Source organism: Sinocyclocheilus anshuiensis, unplaced genomic scaffold (assembly GCF_001515605.1).
Source record: "Sinocyclocheilus anshuiensis isolate Anshui unplaced genomic scaffold, SAMN03320099.WGS_v1.1 scaffold1426, whole genome shotgun sequence".
Lineage (NCBI taxonomy): Eukaryota > Metazoa > Chordata > Actinopteri > Cypriniformes > Cyprinidae > Sinocyclocheilus > Sinocyclocheilus anshuiensis.
The window spans coordinates 609,761-622,325 of record NW_015557171.1 but is presented as its reverse complement, the minus strand read 5'-3'; the positions used below and the strand labels follow the sequence as shown (position 1 = coordinate 622,325).

At 37.3% G+C, this 12,565-nt stretch overlaps 2 protein-coding genes across 3 annotated transcripts in view; both read right to left on the bottom strand.

Moving 5' to 3' along the window:
* LOC107678346 (guanine nucleotide-binding protein G(I)/G(S)/G(O) subunit gamma-12-like) overlaps positions 1-5,180 on the bottom strand; it is a 55,446-nt gene extending 50,266 nt beyond the window's left edge. Inside the window, exon 1 of the mRNA XM_016473566.1 lies at positions 4,902-5,180. The gene's annotated coding sequence lies outside the window, so the exon portion shown is untranslated. The remainder of the gene's footprint in view (positions 1-4,901) is intronic.
* Positions 5,181-5,666: 486 nt separating this feature from the next.
* LOC107678360 (protein Dr1) lies at positions 5,667-9,152 on the bottom strand. Of its 2 annotated transcripts, XM_016473596.1 has the most exons (4): positions 8,880-9,152; positions 8,408-8,788; positions 7,028-7,191; positions 5,667-6,865 (listed from the first exon to the last, which is right to left on the bottom strand). In XM_016473596.1, exons 2-4 carry the CDS (start codon positions 8,625-8,627, stop codon positions 6,719-6,721), a joined length of 531 nt encoding a protein of 176 aa, XP_016329082.1. In that variant the 5' UTR covers positions 8,628-8,788; positions 8,880-9,152; the 3' UTR covers positions 5,667-6,718. The 2 variants fall into 2 exon arrangements, with proteins under 2 accessions (XP_016329082.1, XP_016329081.1); XM_016473595.1 differs by having other exon boundaries at positions 8,408-9,152.
* Positions 9,153-12,565: the final 3,413 nt, after the last annotated feature.

Here is a 12,565-nt window from a genome sequence, read left to right as displayed (position 1 = left end):
TTAGTCTTTGCAACTTCAGGGATCTTATCTATGCACAATCAGCTTGTAACACTCCAAAGAGAAAGGAAAACTTGCAATCGCATCATATGACCCCTTTAAGATTGATGTGGTTTGGAATTTGTAAAATGTGCTTGGTAAAAAAAAAATATGATCAGAATATCAACATGCCTAATAATTATGCACGCACTGTACATACAAACACGAACACAAGCACACACACACACACATACATAAATAAATAAATATGAATATAAATAAATAATCTGCTATAACAAGCGCACACACACACACACACACATACATACATACATACATAAATAAATATGAATATACATATAAATAATCTGCTATAGAATCCAAGGCCACTAGGAGAGTACTACAACCTTTAGAACAAGAAAAAAAACTTTTGGTGAATTAGTTTTTAATAAAAAATAGTTGTGTGCTGTACATAAAGTAAGGGTGTTATTGTCAAAATTTAAGTCAGTCTGGTCACTACGAACGTACTGAAACCTTTGGAACATGAAAAAAACACTTTTGGTGAATTACAGTAATTTTTAAGGTTAATTATTTACTGTATGTACAGTAAGGAAGATATTGGCAACATTTCATGTGTAGTAAGTCAGTCTTGTAACTACAAACATACTACAACCTTTGGACTAGGAATGTACTACATCCTTTTGGTGAATTACAGTAATTGTTTTCTAATAATAATTATGTACTTTACGTACAGTAAGGGAGATATTGACAAAATTTCACCTGTAGTAAGTCAGTCTTGTAAACATACTACAACCTTTGGAACATAAAAAAACACTTTTGGTGAATTACAGTAATTGTTTTCTAAGAATAATTATGTACTGTATGTACAGTAAGAAAGAAATTTCCAAAATTTCACCTGTAGTAAGTCAGTCTCGTAACTACAAATGTACTACAGTCTTTGTAACATAAAAAAAACAATTTGATGAATTACAGTAATCGTTTTCTAAGAATAATTATGTACTGTATGTACAGTAAGGGAGATATTGGCAAAATTTCACCTGTAGTAAGCCAGTCTGGCCACTATGAATGTACTACAGCCTTTGGAACATGAAAAAACCCTTTTGGTCAATTACAGTAACTGTTTTCGAAGATTAATTATGTACTGTATGTACAGTAAGGGTGATATTGGCAAACTTTCACCTGTAGTAAGTCAGTTTGGCCACTAGAAATGTACTACAGTCTTTGTAACATAAAAAAAAAACAATTTGATGAATTACAGTAATCGTTTTCTAAGAATAATTATGTACTGTATGTACAGTAAGGGAGATATTGGCAAAATTTCACCTGTAGTAAGTCAGTCTTGTAACTACAAACGTACTACAACCTTTGGAACATGAAAAAAACCTTTTGGTGAATTACAATAATTGTTTTTTAAGAATAATTACGTACTGTACGTACAGTAAGAAAGAAATTGGCAAAATTTCACCTGTACTAAGTCAGCCTTGTAACTACAAACGTACTACAGCCTTTGGAACATAAAAAACCCTTATGGTGAATTACAGTAATTGTTTTCTAAGAATAATTATGTACTGTACGTACAGTAAGAAAGAAATTGGCAAAATTTCACCTGTACTAAGTCAGCCTTGTAACTACAAACGTACTACAGCCTTTGGAACATGAAAAACCCCTTTTGGTGAATTACAATAATTGTTTTTTAAGAATAATTACGTACTGTACGTACAGTAAGAAAGAAATTGGCAAAATTTCACCTGTACTAAGTCAGCCTTGTAACTACAAACGTACTACAGCCTTTGGAACATGAAAAACCCCTTTTGGTGAATTACAGTATTTTTTTCTAAGATTAATTATGTACTGTATGTACAGTAAGGCAGATATTGGCAAAATCTCACCTGTAGTAAGTCCGTCTCGTAACTACAAATGCACTACAGCCTTTGGAACATGAAAAAAACCCTTTTGGTCAGTTACAGTAATGGTTTTTGAAGATTAATTATGTACTGTATGTACAGTAAGGGTGATATTGGCAAACTTTCACCTGTAGTAAGTCAGTCTGGCCACTAGGAATGTACTACAACCTTTGGAACATAAAAAAAAACTTTTGGTGAATTACAGTAATTGTTTTCTAAGAATAATTATGTAATGTATGTACAGTAAGGGAGATATCGGCAAAATCTCACCTGTAGTAAGTCAGCCTGGACACTAGGACTACCACCTTGAACAGCCGTTTGGGTACTTACAGTAGTATTTTATGAACATAATTGTGTACTTTTACAGTTTGTCAATGTTTTATTTTAAATGTTAAAAGTCACGTTAGTTAAAATACATTGGACGTTTTAAACCCAATCGGTGGAATTGTCAGATGGTCCCTTACGCATCAAGCGCAGCTATAGCACGTCAAAGCTTTCTCCGGTTTAAATTAGCTGCTACAATACACTTAGGCGGTTTTTAAATAATATTTTCATGTCGATATAAAGTTGTTGCATATTGTTAAAACTAATCGTGGTAGTGGTATCTTTGTAGGACTGTCGACTCTATAGAACAGCGGCACGCGAAAGCGAATGTCTGGCGAATATCGAACCTAGAACTAACTTTACCGCGCTCATTGATATTACAAAGTAGTGCTGGGCGGTATACCGGTTCATACTGAATACCGGTGTTTATTGTTATTATAAAAATTTTAAATATACCGCAATACCGGTATGTCGCTTAAACAACGTTTGGAACGCGACACTGTTTGAAAGGAGTCCCTTTTCACTGTTTCACTGTGGTGAGGGCACAGCTGTATGTGTTACTAAGCGTGGAAGTTCAGAAACTGAAGCTGTAGAACTAATAGAACGTGATGACACAGTGCAAAACACTGGCATTTTGAGTTTCTGCTAGTGATTTCTATGGAGAAAAATCACTTCCTACCCTCCAGCTGCATTTCGCGCGTCATCAGAATCACGTGATTGCAAACAACCTATTATAAATATGAGCGTAGTTCGTCTGTTAATATCACATGCACTTTTTTGTTTGTTGTTTATTTTAGTTTGTTACTCAGACGCAGGCAGTGCGCTGCATGAGACAAAAAAGTAATATAGCCAAAACAACCACATAGCCGCTCTTTAGTGTAGATGCATGTTGATTTTATCAGACGATGCCGCGATTATAAATGAGAGTGACTCCTGGTTAACATGTATTAAAAGGGGTCGTGTTTAGTCACTATTTAGTGTGGTATTTTTTGACAATATTCACTCATCATGACAGTAAAATGCATTCTAAGTCAATATACTGCAGTATTTCCTCTCTCAATCAGTAGAGAATATGGTTAACACCCGGTCATGCATGACAAAAAAATACCGTCATGTACCGTGAAACCGGTATAATTTTGAAAAATCCCGTCATATAAATTTTTGATCATACCACCCAGCACTATTACAAAGGTATATTCCAAAGGTACCTGAATGGTTATTTTTGGTGGAAATTCAAAGTGCAAATCCATGCACACTCTAACAGCTAATACTGCCCACAACCTAGTGCATGTTGGACGAGGATTCAATTAGAACTACAAGTGTTTCCTATAAGAAATAATGTGAAAACGTTATGAAATTCTGTATTATAGATAAAAAAGAATACAATATTAACAACATGCTGAAAAGTAGGGCCATTAAAGGTGATGTGACAACTGGAAGTACGCTATTTAGGCTTATTTATTAGAAAAAAATATTCATAGAGTGTCTCTGTGGTGCTGTTTAAAAGTCTTTTTAGACTTCAACCCCAAAATGAAAAGTTTGTCATTTACTCAACCTCACATTATTCTAAACCTGTACTGTATTCACAAATCAATGTTGTCTTAGACCCCAGTGCCTTTCATTGTATAGACGAAAATAGTTCTTCAAAATATCTTCTTTTGTATTCAACAGAAGACAGGAAGTAATAAGGGTTGGAAAGACATATGGGTGAGTAAATAATGTACCAAAAAAGGGGGTGGGGGTGGGGTGAACTATACCTATTTTCATGAGCTATAACTCCAACCAGAAAGGCCAATAAATGAATTAAACATAGAAAGCTGGTAAAGATTTAAGACCTACTGCTGACAAGACATTTCACAAGATCAACAGCCTAGAAACATCCATACAGCCATTGTTTCAAATGGTGTACTAAGTACAATATTATATTAATATCTTATAGCAAACATTCCCAAAATAAATTATATATATAATGCCACTGACAGAACAGACTCAGATTTCCACACCATTTAATTTTTTTTTTTTTTTATGAGAATACCCACAATACCTATTCAAGTCTAACCTGAAATGTACTGCCTACATTTAACAGATCAATGTGTTCAAAGTCCTTTACAGTAAATTTACATATCTGGTTCATGTCAGTCAGAATGAATTCGTTTGTTCTGGCTTTCTTCTGGATGACATGAACTATGTTTTTGAATTTCCTGTGATATGTCACATCTTGATTTGTTATTGCAGAACATTGACGATGATCATTCTTTCCAAAGCATAAAGAACAGAAGACCCATACAGGAATAATTTCTTCATATTAGCAGATATAATCTGTCTAAAGGTGACAGCTAAACATCTCAGCTGATCTTAAACGGACAAAAACATATCGTAAACAATGTAGCTGCAAAACACATTCATGGCAAATTAAAAAATGTACCACAAATCTCAACAGCCATGGTAATAATTTTCTCATTGTTGAACATGGGCTTCTGCTTACAGCAACTATCAAACACGAGACAGATAATATTGACTAAAGCCAGATCAAAACAATATCGTACACAAATCAGCCGTTCGACAGTGTTTATAAACATTTACACGATGATTTACCCCTGAACAGAATATGACAGTGCAGTACACATTTAAACGCCTTTATACATATCGTATACATTCTGTCAGTTTGACACTTACCGTATCTCGGCTGGGTTTAGTGGGGAGGGGAAAAAACTGGAGTAGAAGTCCTTGGTGTAATACTGGCAAAACAGACCGTTCTGTCGATGGCAATTCTTCACAAGTAACTTACACAAAGTTCGCCTGTACCAACTGTCACCTCATAAACTTATTGTTATTCTTGACTTGAATGCTCTGCAAAACTGTCTCTGTTTATATGATACAGCCGAACTCAGAAAACGATCGACCTTTCACTTCTGTACACGTAAATAAGGCGGAATGGTGGGCACGGTGGGGGACTGGAGCGCAACAGTTTCTCTACACGTCCACAGTGGGAATTTACGACTTCTACTACGGCAGAGGCAGAGCTTATAAATATTAATTAGGCCATACTGACGTTGCATGGTAACCTTCGGGCAGCGTCCAGTCACGTAAACTGTTAATATTCATGAGCAAATGATTCAGCAAATCACTCTTGGCTACTGGGAGAACGTCAGATTGCGTCATTAATATTAATGTTTCAAAAATTTACCATAGCAGGACTTTCGTCTCCACAGGAGCGCCATCTGTCGACGCACCGTAATATAACCTTCACCCTGTTCAAAGAATACAGGTAACTATTTCCATTTTCAGTTATACAAAGGTTTACACTTCCTGCATTATTTCTTCGTGTTGTCATTTTCTTTTTTTTATTAAAAAAAAATCTGAAAATCACCATCAAGAACACTTTATTAAAAAGTTTTATTTAAAATATTTTAATTAACAAAAACAAAACAGAAAACAGGCTGTCTATAAAACGGGTCGACTTTATTGCTTAGAGAATACAGCTTACAGCTTTTGCAAAGGCATGTGAATACGCTTCTCAACTACACCTTACCAGTCATCACAAGATATGAATTAACCACACATTCACAACTCCACTTTTACACATTGCACCTGGAAAAAATCTGCTATCAAAACATAGTACAAAGTGAGTGTTACAGAGCGCTCAGTGCGATATGCACCAAAGCACTCACGTCATACAGAGAGCAAATACCATGAGCAGATTTCCGAAGCCTATCTGGTGACTGAATTTTCATAGTTTTTCTATCTTTGGTACTATGAGACAGATTTTATTCTGCACATGTAAATCTTTTCCTTGGAATACTGTTCTGAACACAGGGCAGGTAAAAGCCTATCTACACGTAATCTTTATCCTCACTTGAACTAAAAAGAACCAAAAAGCAACATCCTACATTACAAATCTCATTCTCTGATCTCACGCAGTAGAACAAAGAGAAATACAGAAGCGGGGATGAACAGCTGTAAAAATCACTTTCCAAAACATGTTCCCCAAATGTGTCTCTTTAAGCTATTTTACAAAGACAAATATAAGAGAAATACGCAAATCGCCTAAAACAGGATGCGATTCGAAACGCCGGCTCCTGAATTTAACCAATGACAATTAACATGGTGCGCCTCATGTCACAGCCACATCACATGACTTAACATCCTTCCCACATACATACAGTGAAACTTATGGCAACTGCCTTCAATTAAATCAGGAACAAATGAGAAAGAAAAGAGGGATTTTCAAAAGCTAATAATTCTAGTTAACAAGTGAATCGAGGCAAATATAGCAACAAATCACAGGAGAACACCCATGATCGCTCCTAAACCGTCAGTATGAATTTATACTGGTGATCTGGGATTTAAAAGTTTATATAGAAGAAAACACTGCAGAGGTCCCTCTCTGCTAAGGTTACAGAGAACAGAGTGTGTGTGGGAGACCGAACATGTCTGTAAATATATATATATTGTCAATCTATCTGTGTGCTTCGGTGAAAGCCTGCCGGGATTCACATGTCGTCCTCTTCATCTTCATCCTGGGAAGATCCGGCCTGCTGAGCGGAACTGGCTGAAGCTGCCGCTAGCTGTGCCTGCTGGGCGGCCTGCTGCATCTGTAACCACTCCTGCTGTGCCAGCTCAGCCTGCTGCTGCCGTGCCTGTAAGACAGCAGAACTTCTAAGAAAAGCCGCTTGAAATCACAGCGTTCATGCTGTTACACAAATACAAGGCATAAACTGGAAAGCCACAGAGCGAGAAGTTGATTTAATCAGCTTCGTGAACAGTTCGACATGCTTTTAAAGCTCTTCCAGCATTTTTACCTTGGCAAATAATTCCTGTTGTTGACGGAGAAGTTCTTCCTCAGGTATGCCAAGGTTTTCTAGTCGAGAGCTGGCCTTCCTCCGTTTAAGTGCTACCGTTTTACACTCTTGCAGAACATCTTTTACTTCTGCGATGTATGACCCAAAACCTAGACTTTCAAGTGCTGAGGAAAAATAAATAAATTTCCTGTTACATATATCTGTTGGAAATCAAATGTCCAACCAGTAAACAAAAAAAAAAAAAAATCAACACATTCATACTGTAAATCTATATCATGACTGTGACACAATCTTATCTATCCACCGTCTCTGCAAATCCAAACTACTAAATTAATCTTTAGATTAACCTGAATTAGTCTATGTTAATACAATCTAAGGCCTTAGAATACCTAAAAAAGTTGCAGGTTCAAACCCACAAAGGGAGGGCAGTCCAATCACCATTGTGGATTTGATTTACATATTTAAAGGGATAGCTCATCCATGAAAAAAAAATCAAATAAAAATAAATGAATTTTTTACCCTCGTGTTGCTCCAAACCTGTATGACTGCTTTTCTACTATATGGAACACAAAGATACTGTGAAGAATGTTTCTTTGCATGAAAATGAAATGCATGAAATTTAAAAAGTTTTTGTTCAACACTGCAAAAAAAAAAAAAAATCATGTTTCCAAAATATCTTATTTTGTGTTCGAAAGAAGAATGAAAGGCATACAAGTGTGGAGCAAGCCAAATAGTTTTCATTATTAGATGAATTCCAACCAATCCAACTAGTTTAAGATGGTCCCCCAGACCATCTTCTGCAAGTCTTCAAGACTGAACAGACGAAAATTGCCCAAAACCCCTTTAAAATCAGTCAAATTTCAAGGGACAAGAAATTTCAAAGGGACGTTTGTCCCTTTGCCTGACCAAGGGACAAACGTAGTCAAACTAGTTCTTAAGACACAGTCTTAACATATTAGCTATGTTTATGCATCTGGCCACAGAGTGGAAGAGCAGCTAAGACCAGCAGAGCAGGGGTGCGTTTCTCAAAAACATCATTAGCTAACTAGGGTCGTTAGTTCGGTTTAACTATATTGGTAACAACAGAACTTGCGACCATAGTTGCTTTGGGAAACGCACCCCAGTTTAGGCTGGTTTTCCAATCATGAATTGCATGGAAAATGTGCCAAAGACAGTGAACGGTGACTGAAGCAAACATCCCATTTTGTGTATATCAGAAGCAAGTAAGAAACGAATGAATAAAAGTATGTTAATTCTTGAGTTAACTACCCTTCAATTCAAACTTACTAAGCAAACTTTGAATAAAATCCTCCATCACGTATCCAAATGGATTAATTAGCTGTTAGTGACCTTACGGTCATCAAGAAGTGACATCCTCACCGTTTATAACATGTTCTGGGGATATAGTCTTCTTCTCGGATTTATTGCAGATCTCGTTGGCCTCTGATGAGACGAGGTGAATGAACTCTGTGCAGCAGTTCACCACCAGCTCTCTGGCATCGTTCGCTACTCGCACATTGGGAAGCGTTTCTTTGATCATTTTATTGATCGCCGCCCTCGGGATCGTCAGATCATCGTCGTTGCCCGATGAAGAGGCCATGAGGGATGAGCTGCCAGGCCCCAGACGCTTCAGAGTATGAAGGGAATCGAAAGCAGGCGAGGAAGTTCAATGGGCTGTTAATGAAACAACACCCACAGCGGCGGCTTTGTGTGGAGATTCAAATGGTGTGGTCGGCTTTCTTATAGCAGATCACTAAAACACTGCCAGAGAGAACGCATACTTTTGAATTCAAATTCAGGGAAAGAGTCTGAGTGTGTGACACAAGGAAGGGAGGATGAGAGGAGTCGGTACCTTTCGGTTGATCAGTTTACGCTGACTCTCCACATCCACACATCAGAGCTGCTTCTGCTGCTGTTCCTGTGCGCGTTTATAATCATGATTCAACTCCAATCATTCATTCTCAAGCTGCCTGGATAAACTAACAGACGCCGCGCGCGTTCGGCTAAAGCCCGGGGCGGAATTTTTTAAGCATTCGAAGCTCTTAACTCATTACTTCACCCACTCGGTTAGCGATCAACGAAATAAACCCCACAATGCAACACTTCCGGATATCCGGTGATTCTTCTGCTTGTTATTGTTTCGTGGGGTTGCTTGACACTGCCTCCTACTGTACGAAACGGAAATTATGATCTCGAGACTCTCTTATTACTACCCACAGAAACTCGAAATCTGTCAAACCATTAATATTGTGTATACCCCTGACATTTTGTACTGAAAAAGTACAAAACTGAAATTGCAAGCGCAAGATTAGGGACAGTCACGTGGTTATAGACTATAGTTTTTGGTCCAAGCAGCCATGCAGTTTCTTGAACCTTGTGTTTGTTATGGTTTTCTTCCTTCTTCCTTATGTTATGCATAATTATGTGCTATAATAGCCTAATATTATATTATAATTGGCACACACAGACAAGAGGCGATGCACTCCAAATTATATCAAGTTTAGGTCATGGTTTAGGTTGCTATTTACATAATCCTCCTTGTAATCTTTTAACTGTGTGATTAGGACATTAACTTGAAACTTTTTATGTTTTTATTTAGTAAAGTGCTGCATGTCTTGAAATAGAAATAGAAGAATTGATCAGAATTTGTGGAAAAACTCATCAAATCATCATTCAGGACTCAAAAGTTTAATCTGGATTAGAATAATCCCTTGTTTTGCTCTTCAGGTTCAGGTAATCTTATTTCTGTGCCAGTTTTTCAAAGCAAAGTTGGATTAGATCACCCTGATACACTCGTTTAGATTACCAAATCTGGATTATCTGTGCTCTGGACTAATTATCACAATGTAGGCTACTAGGTAAAGAGCAACAGGTGGAACGTTTAGCGTGGAGTCAGTGTTTTCAATTTGAATATGCAAAAAATATCCAACAAATAACCTGTTTTCATTTTTCAACTGTCAGACCCCTCATCTGACCCACAACAAATAAATAAAACAAACAAATATACATCACAAATACATTGTGGATATTTTGAGCACATATTCTTAATTTAGACTTTTGAAGCCCAGCTTTTAGGAGACCGCTTTCAAGGGTGGCTTTGCAGTAGTTTGGTCAGTGATTTGTTAGGCTACTCTGCCAGACAAATTTGTACTTCTGCTCTTTGAGTTTCTAATTTTAAAAGTGACTTATAGGCATCATCATCATCATCGTTGAGCAAAGAATGCTTCAAGCTTGAGCTCCTGTGGCAATGACTACTGGCTCTGCCTGTAAGGATTCACCTCCATCACCCTCTTCTGTCAAGAAGGCAATTTAGGTGATTTCAGCCCCAATTTCTTTCTGTTATTCACTTTTCCACCCTTAATAGAGTTAAAAGTTCCTACAATTGATGCATAAAGGCATAACACCCCCCAGCAGAGTGTGGGTTTCTCCAACATTGGATCCACCACTCTAGTTTAGTGAACATGGTATTACCGACCTTGAGCATGATTGATTCAATTGAACAGAAGCCAGAGCACATCAGCTAATTGATGTTTAATTGGTGTGTGTTAAAAAAAAAAAACAATTACACAGCCATACTATTTAGCCTTTCTCTGCACTTTCAGTGCTGGGTTGCATCAGGATGGGAATCCGCTGTAAAACCTTTGCAAAATGGCTGTGCAGATAATTCCACTCTGGCAACACCTATGGGAGCAGCCAAAGGAGAGAGAGAGAGAGAGATTGTTCAGCCTTTCTTAAAATACTTACAGAGAGGCACTGACATGTCCTGTATTGGTCTTTGCCACCACTATTTTGGTAGGAGAGGATACCATCAAAGGGCTTATGTTGAGCACACAAAACCACTGGAGCAATACACCATGAACTCTACACTGGAATTTGCTTTGGTAATACTGATATTAAGAAAAATGCAGAACTTGTCAGGCCAAAACTTCAACCTGAAAGAGTGAACCCAAAGGAGTGAACCAGAAGGAGTCACAGTGTGCCTGTGGAACAATGTCTCATTGCTCTTCTAAAAGCACAAATGAACTCTGGTGAAAGCTGTCAATTGCATTGGCCAGCCTGGTAAATTTGTCTAATTTCCAAAGGATGTCCAGATTGCCCACACTAAGCATGAGTTTTATTCTTTTTTTTTTTTTATTCTATTCAACTGTCCGTGATGCACGTATCCTGAGGGAGAGTGCTCTATAGAGTTCCAATCTGATCAGGATAATCTTTTTGGGGTTTTTTGGATCAAAGTTTTGAACAACACCTACAGATGTGGGTAAGTCGTGGCCTAATGGTTAGAGAGTCGGACTCATAACCCAAAGGTTGTGGGTTTGCGTCTCGTACCGGCAGGGATTGTAGGTGGGGGGAGTGAATGTACAGCGCTCTCTCCCAGCTTCAATACCACGACTGAGGTGCCCTTGAGCAAGGCACCGAACCCCCAACTGCTCCCCGGGTGCCGCAGCATAAATGGCTGCCCACTGCTCCGGGTGTGTGTTCACGGTGTGTGTGTGTTCACTGCTGTGTGTGTGCACTTTGGATGGGTAAATGCAGAGCACTAATTCCGAGTATGGGTCACCATACTTGGCCACGTCACGTCATGTCAATTAAACCATGATAGGATGACTGGATCTAATCCAATGTCTGAATTATTATTTTTTTTCTGTTTCTTTTGAACAACCCATGTTCAAGAATTGTTCTAAACTAACACCCGGAAATCCGATTTGAACAACTGGGCCAATAAAATGATAATTTCTGTTATTTGAAGATTATGACAATTGTGATGTACAAACGCAATGCTCTTTTGAGAGAACTGGCCACAAGGTGGTGCTATAACAAGCTATTTAAATTGTTTCTGTAGAATGCAGAAGTTTTATTTAAATTAATCCTTTATTAATCCTCTGAATTAATCCTCAAGTGCTTGTAATCTAATGGCAACATGATGTTTGCATTTTTGTCCTCACCTTTTCCTTATCCTTGCCTGACACATGCATTTGCTATATAGCCCTTCAACTGTTCATGTTCTTCTTGGTAAAAGAACATATCAGTTTAATTCATTACATACATAGATTAATTGGATAATATCCTAAAGTTAAGAATACAATCTGTTCCCTCATGTCCTGACTCTTCATCTTTTGTTTTTGTATCAAGGGATTTATCCAGATAAATTTTGGCAGAGATTAAGTTTTGCTTGGTACTATGTAAGGATAACCTAAAGTAGATTATAAGACTTCAAGATGACCAAAAGAAAGAGAGAAAAGATTAGATGAACAATTAATTTATTCAGATGTATTCAACTGATGGATGGAAAATTAGACTAAGGAAACAATTACCACAGGTAACAGCAGAACTATTATGAACATTTTGCAAACTTTTAGCTAACTCTGTGATTTATAATAAAAGATTGTACAATATTTGGTATTATGTATTATTGCATTTATTCAAAAACAATTTTGCTCCAGAATTCCACCCAGCTGGAGGATATCAAACATGTCTTATATATATATATATATATATATATATATATATATATATATATTTTTTTTTTTATATATTATT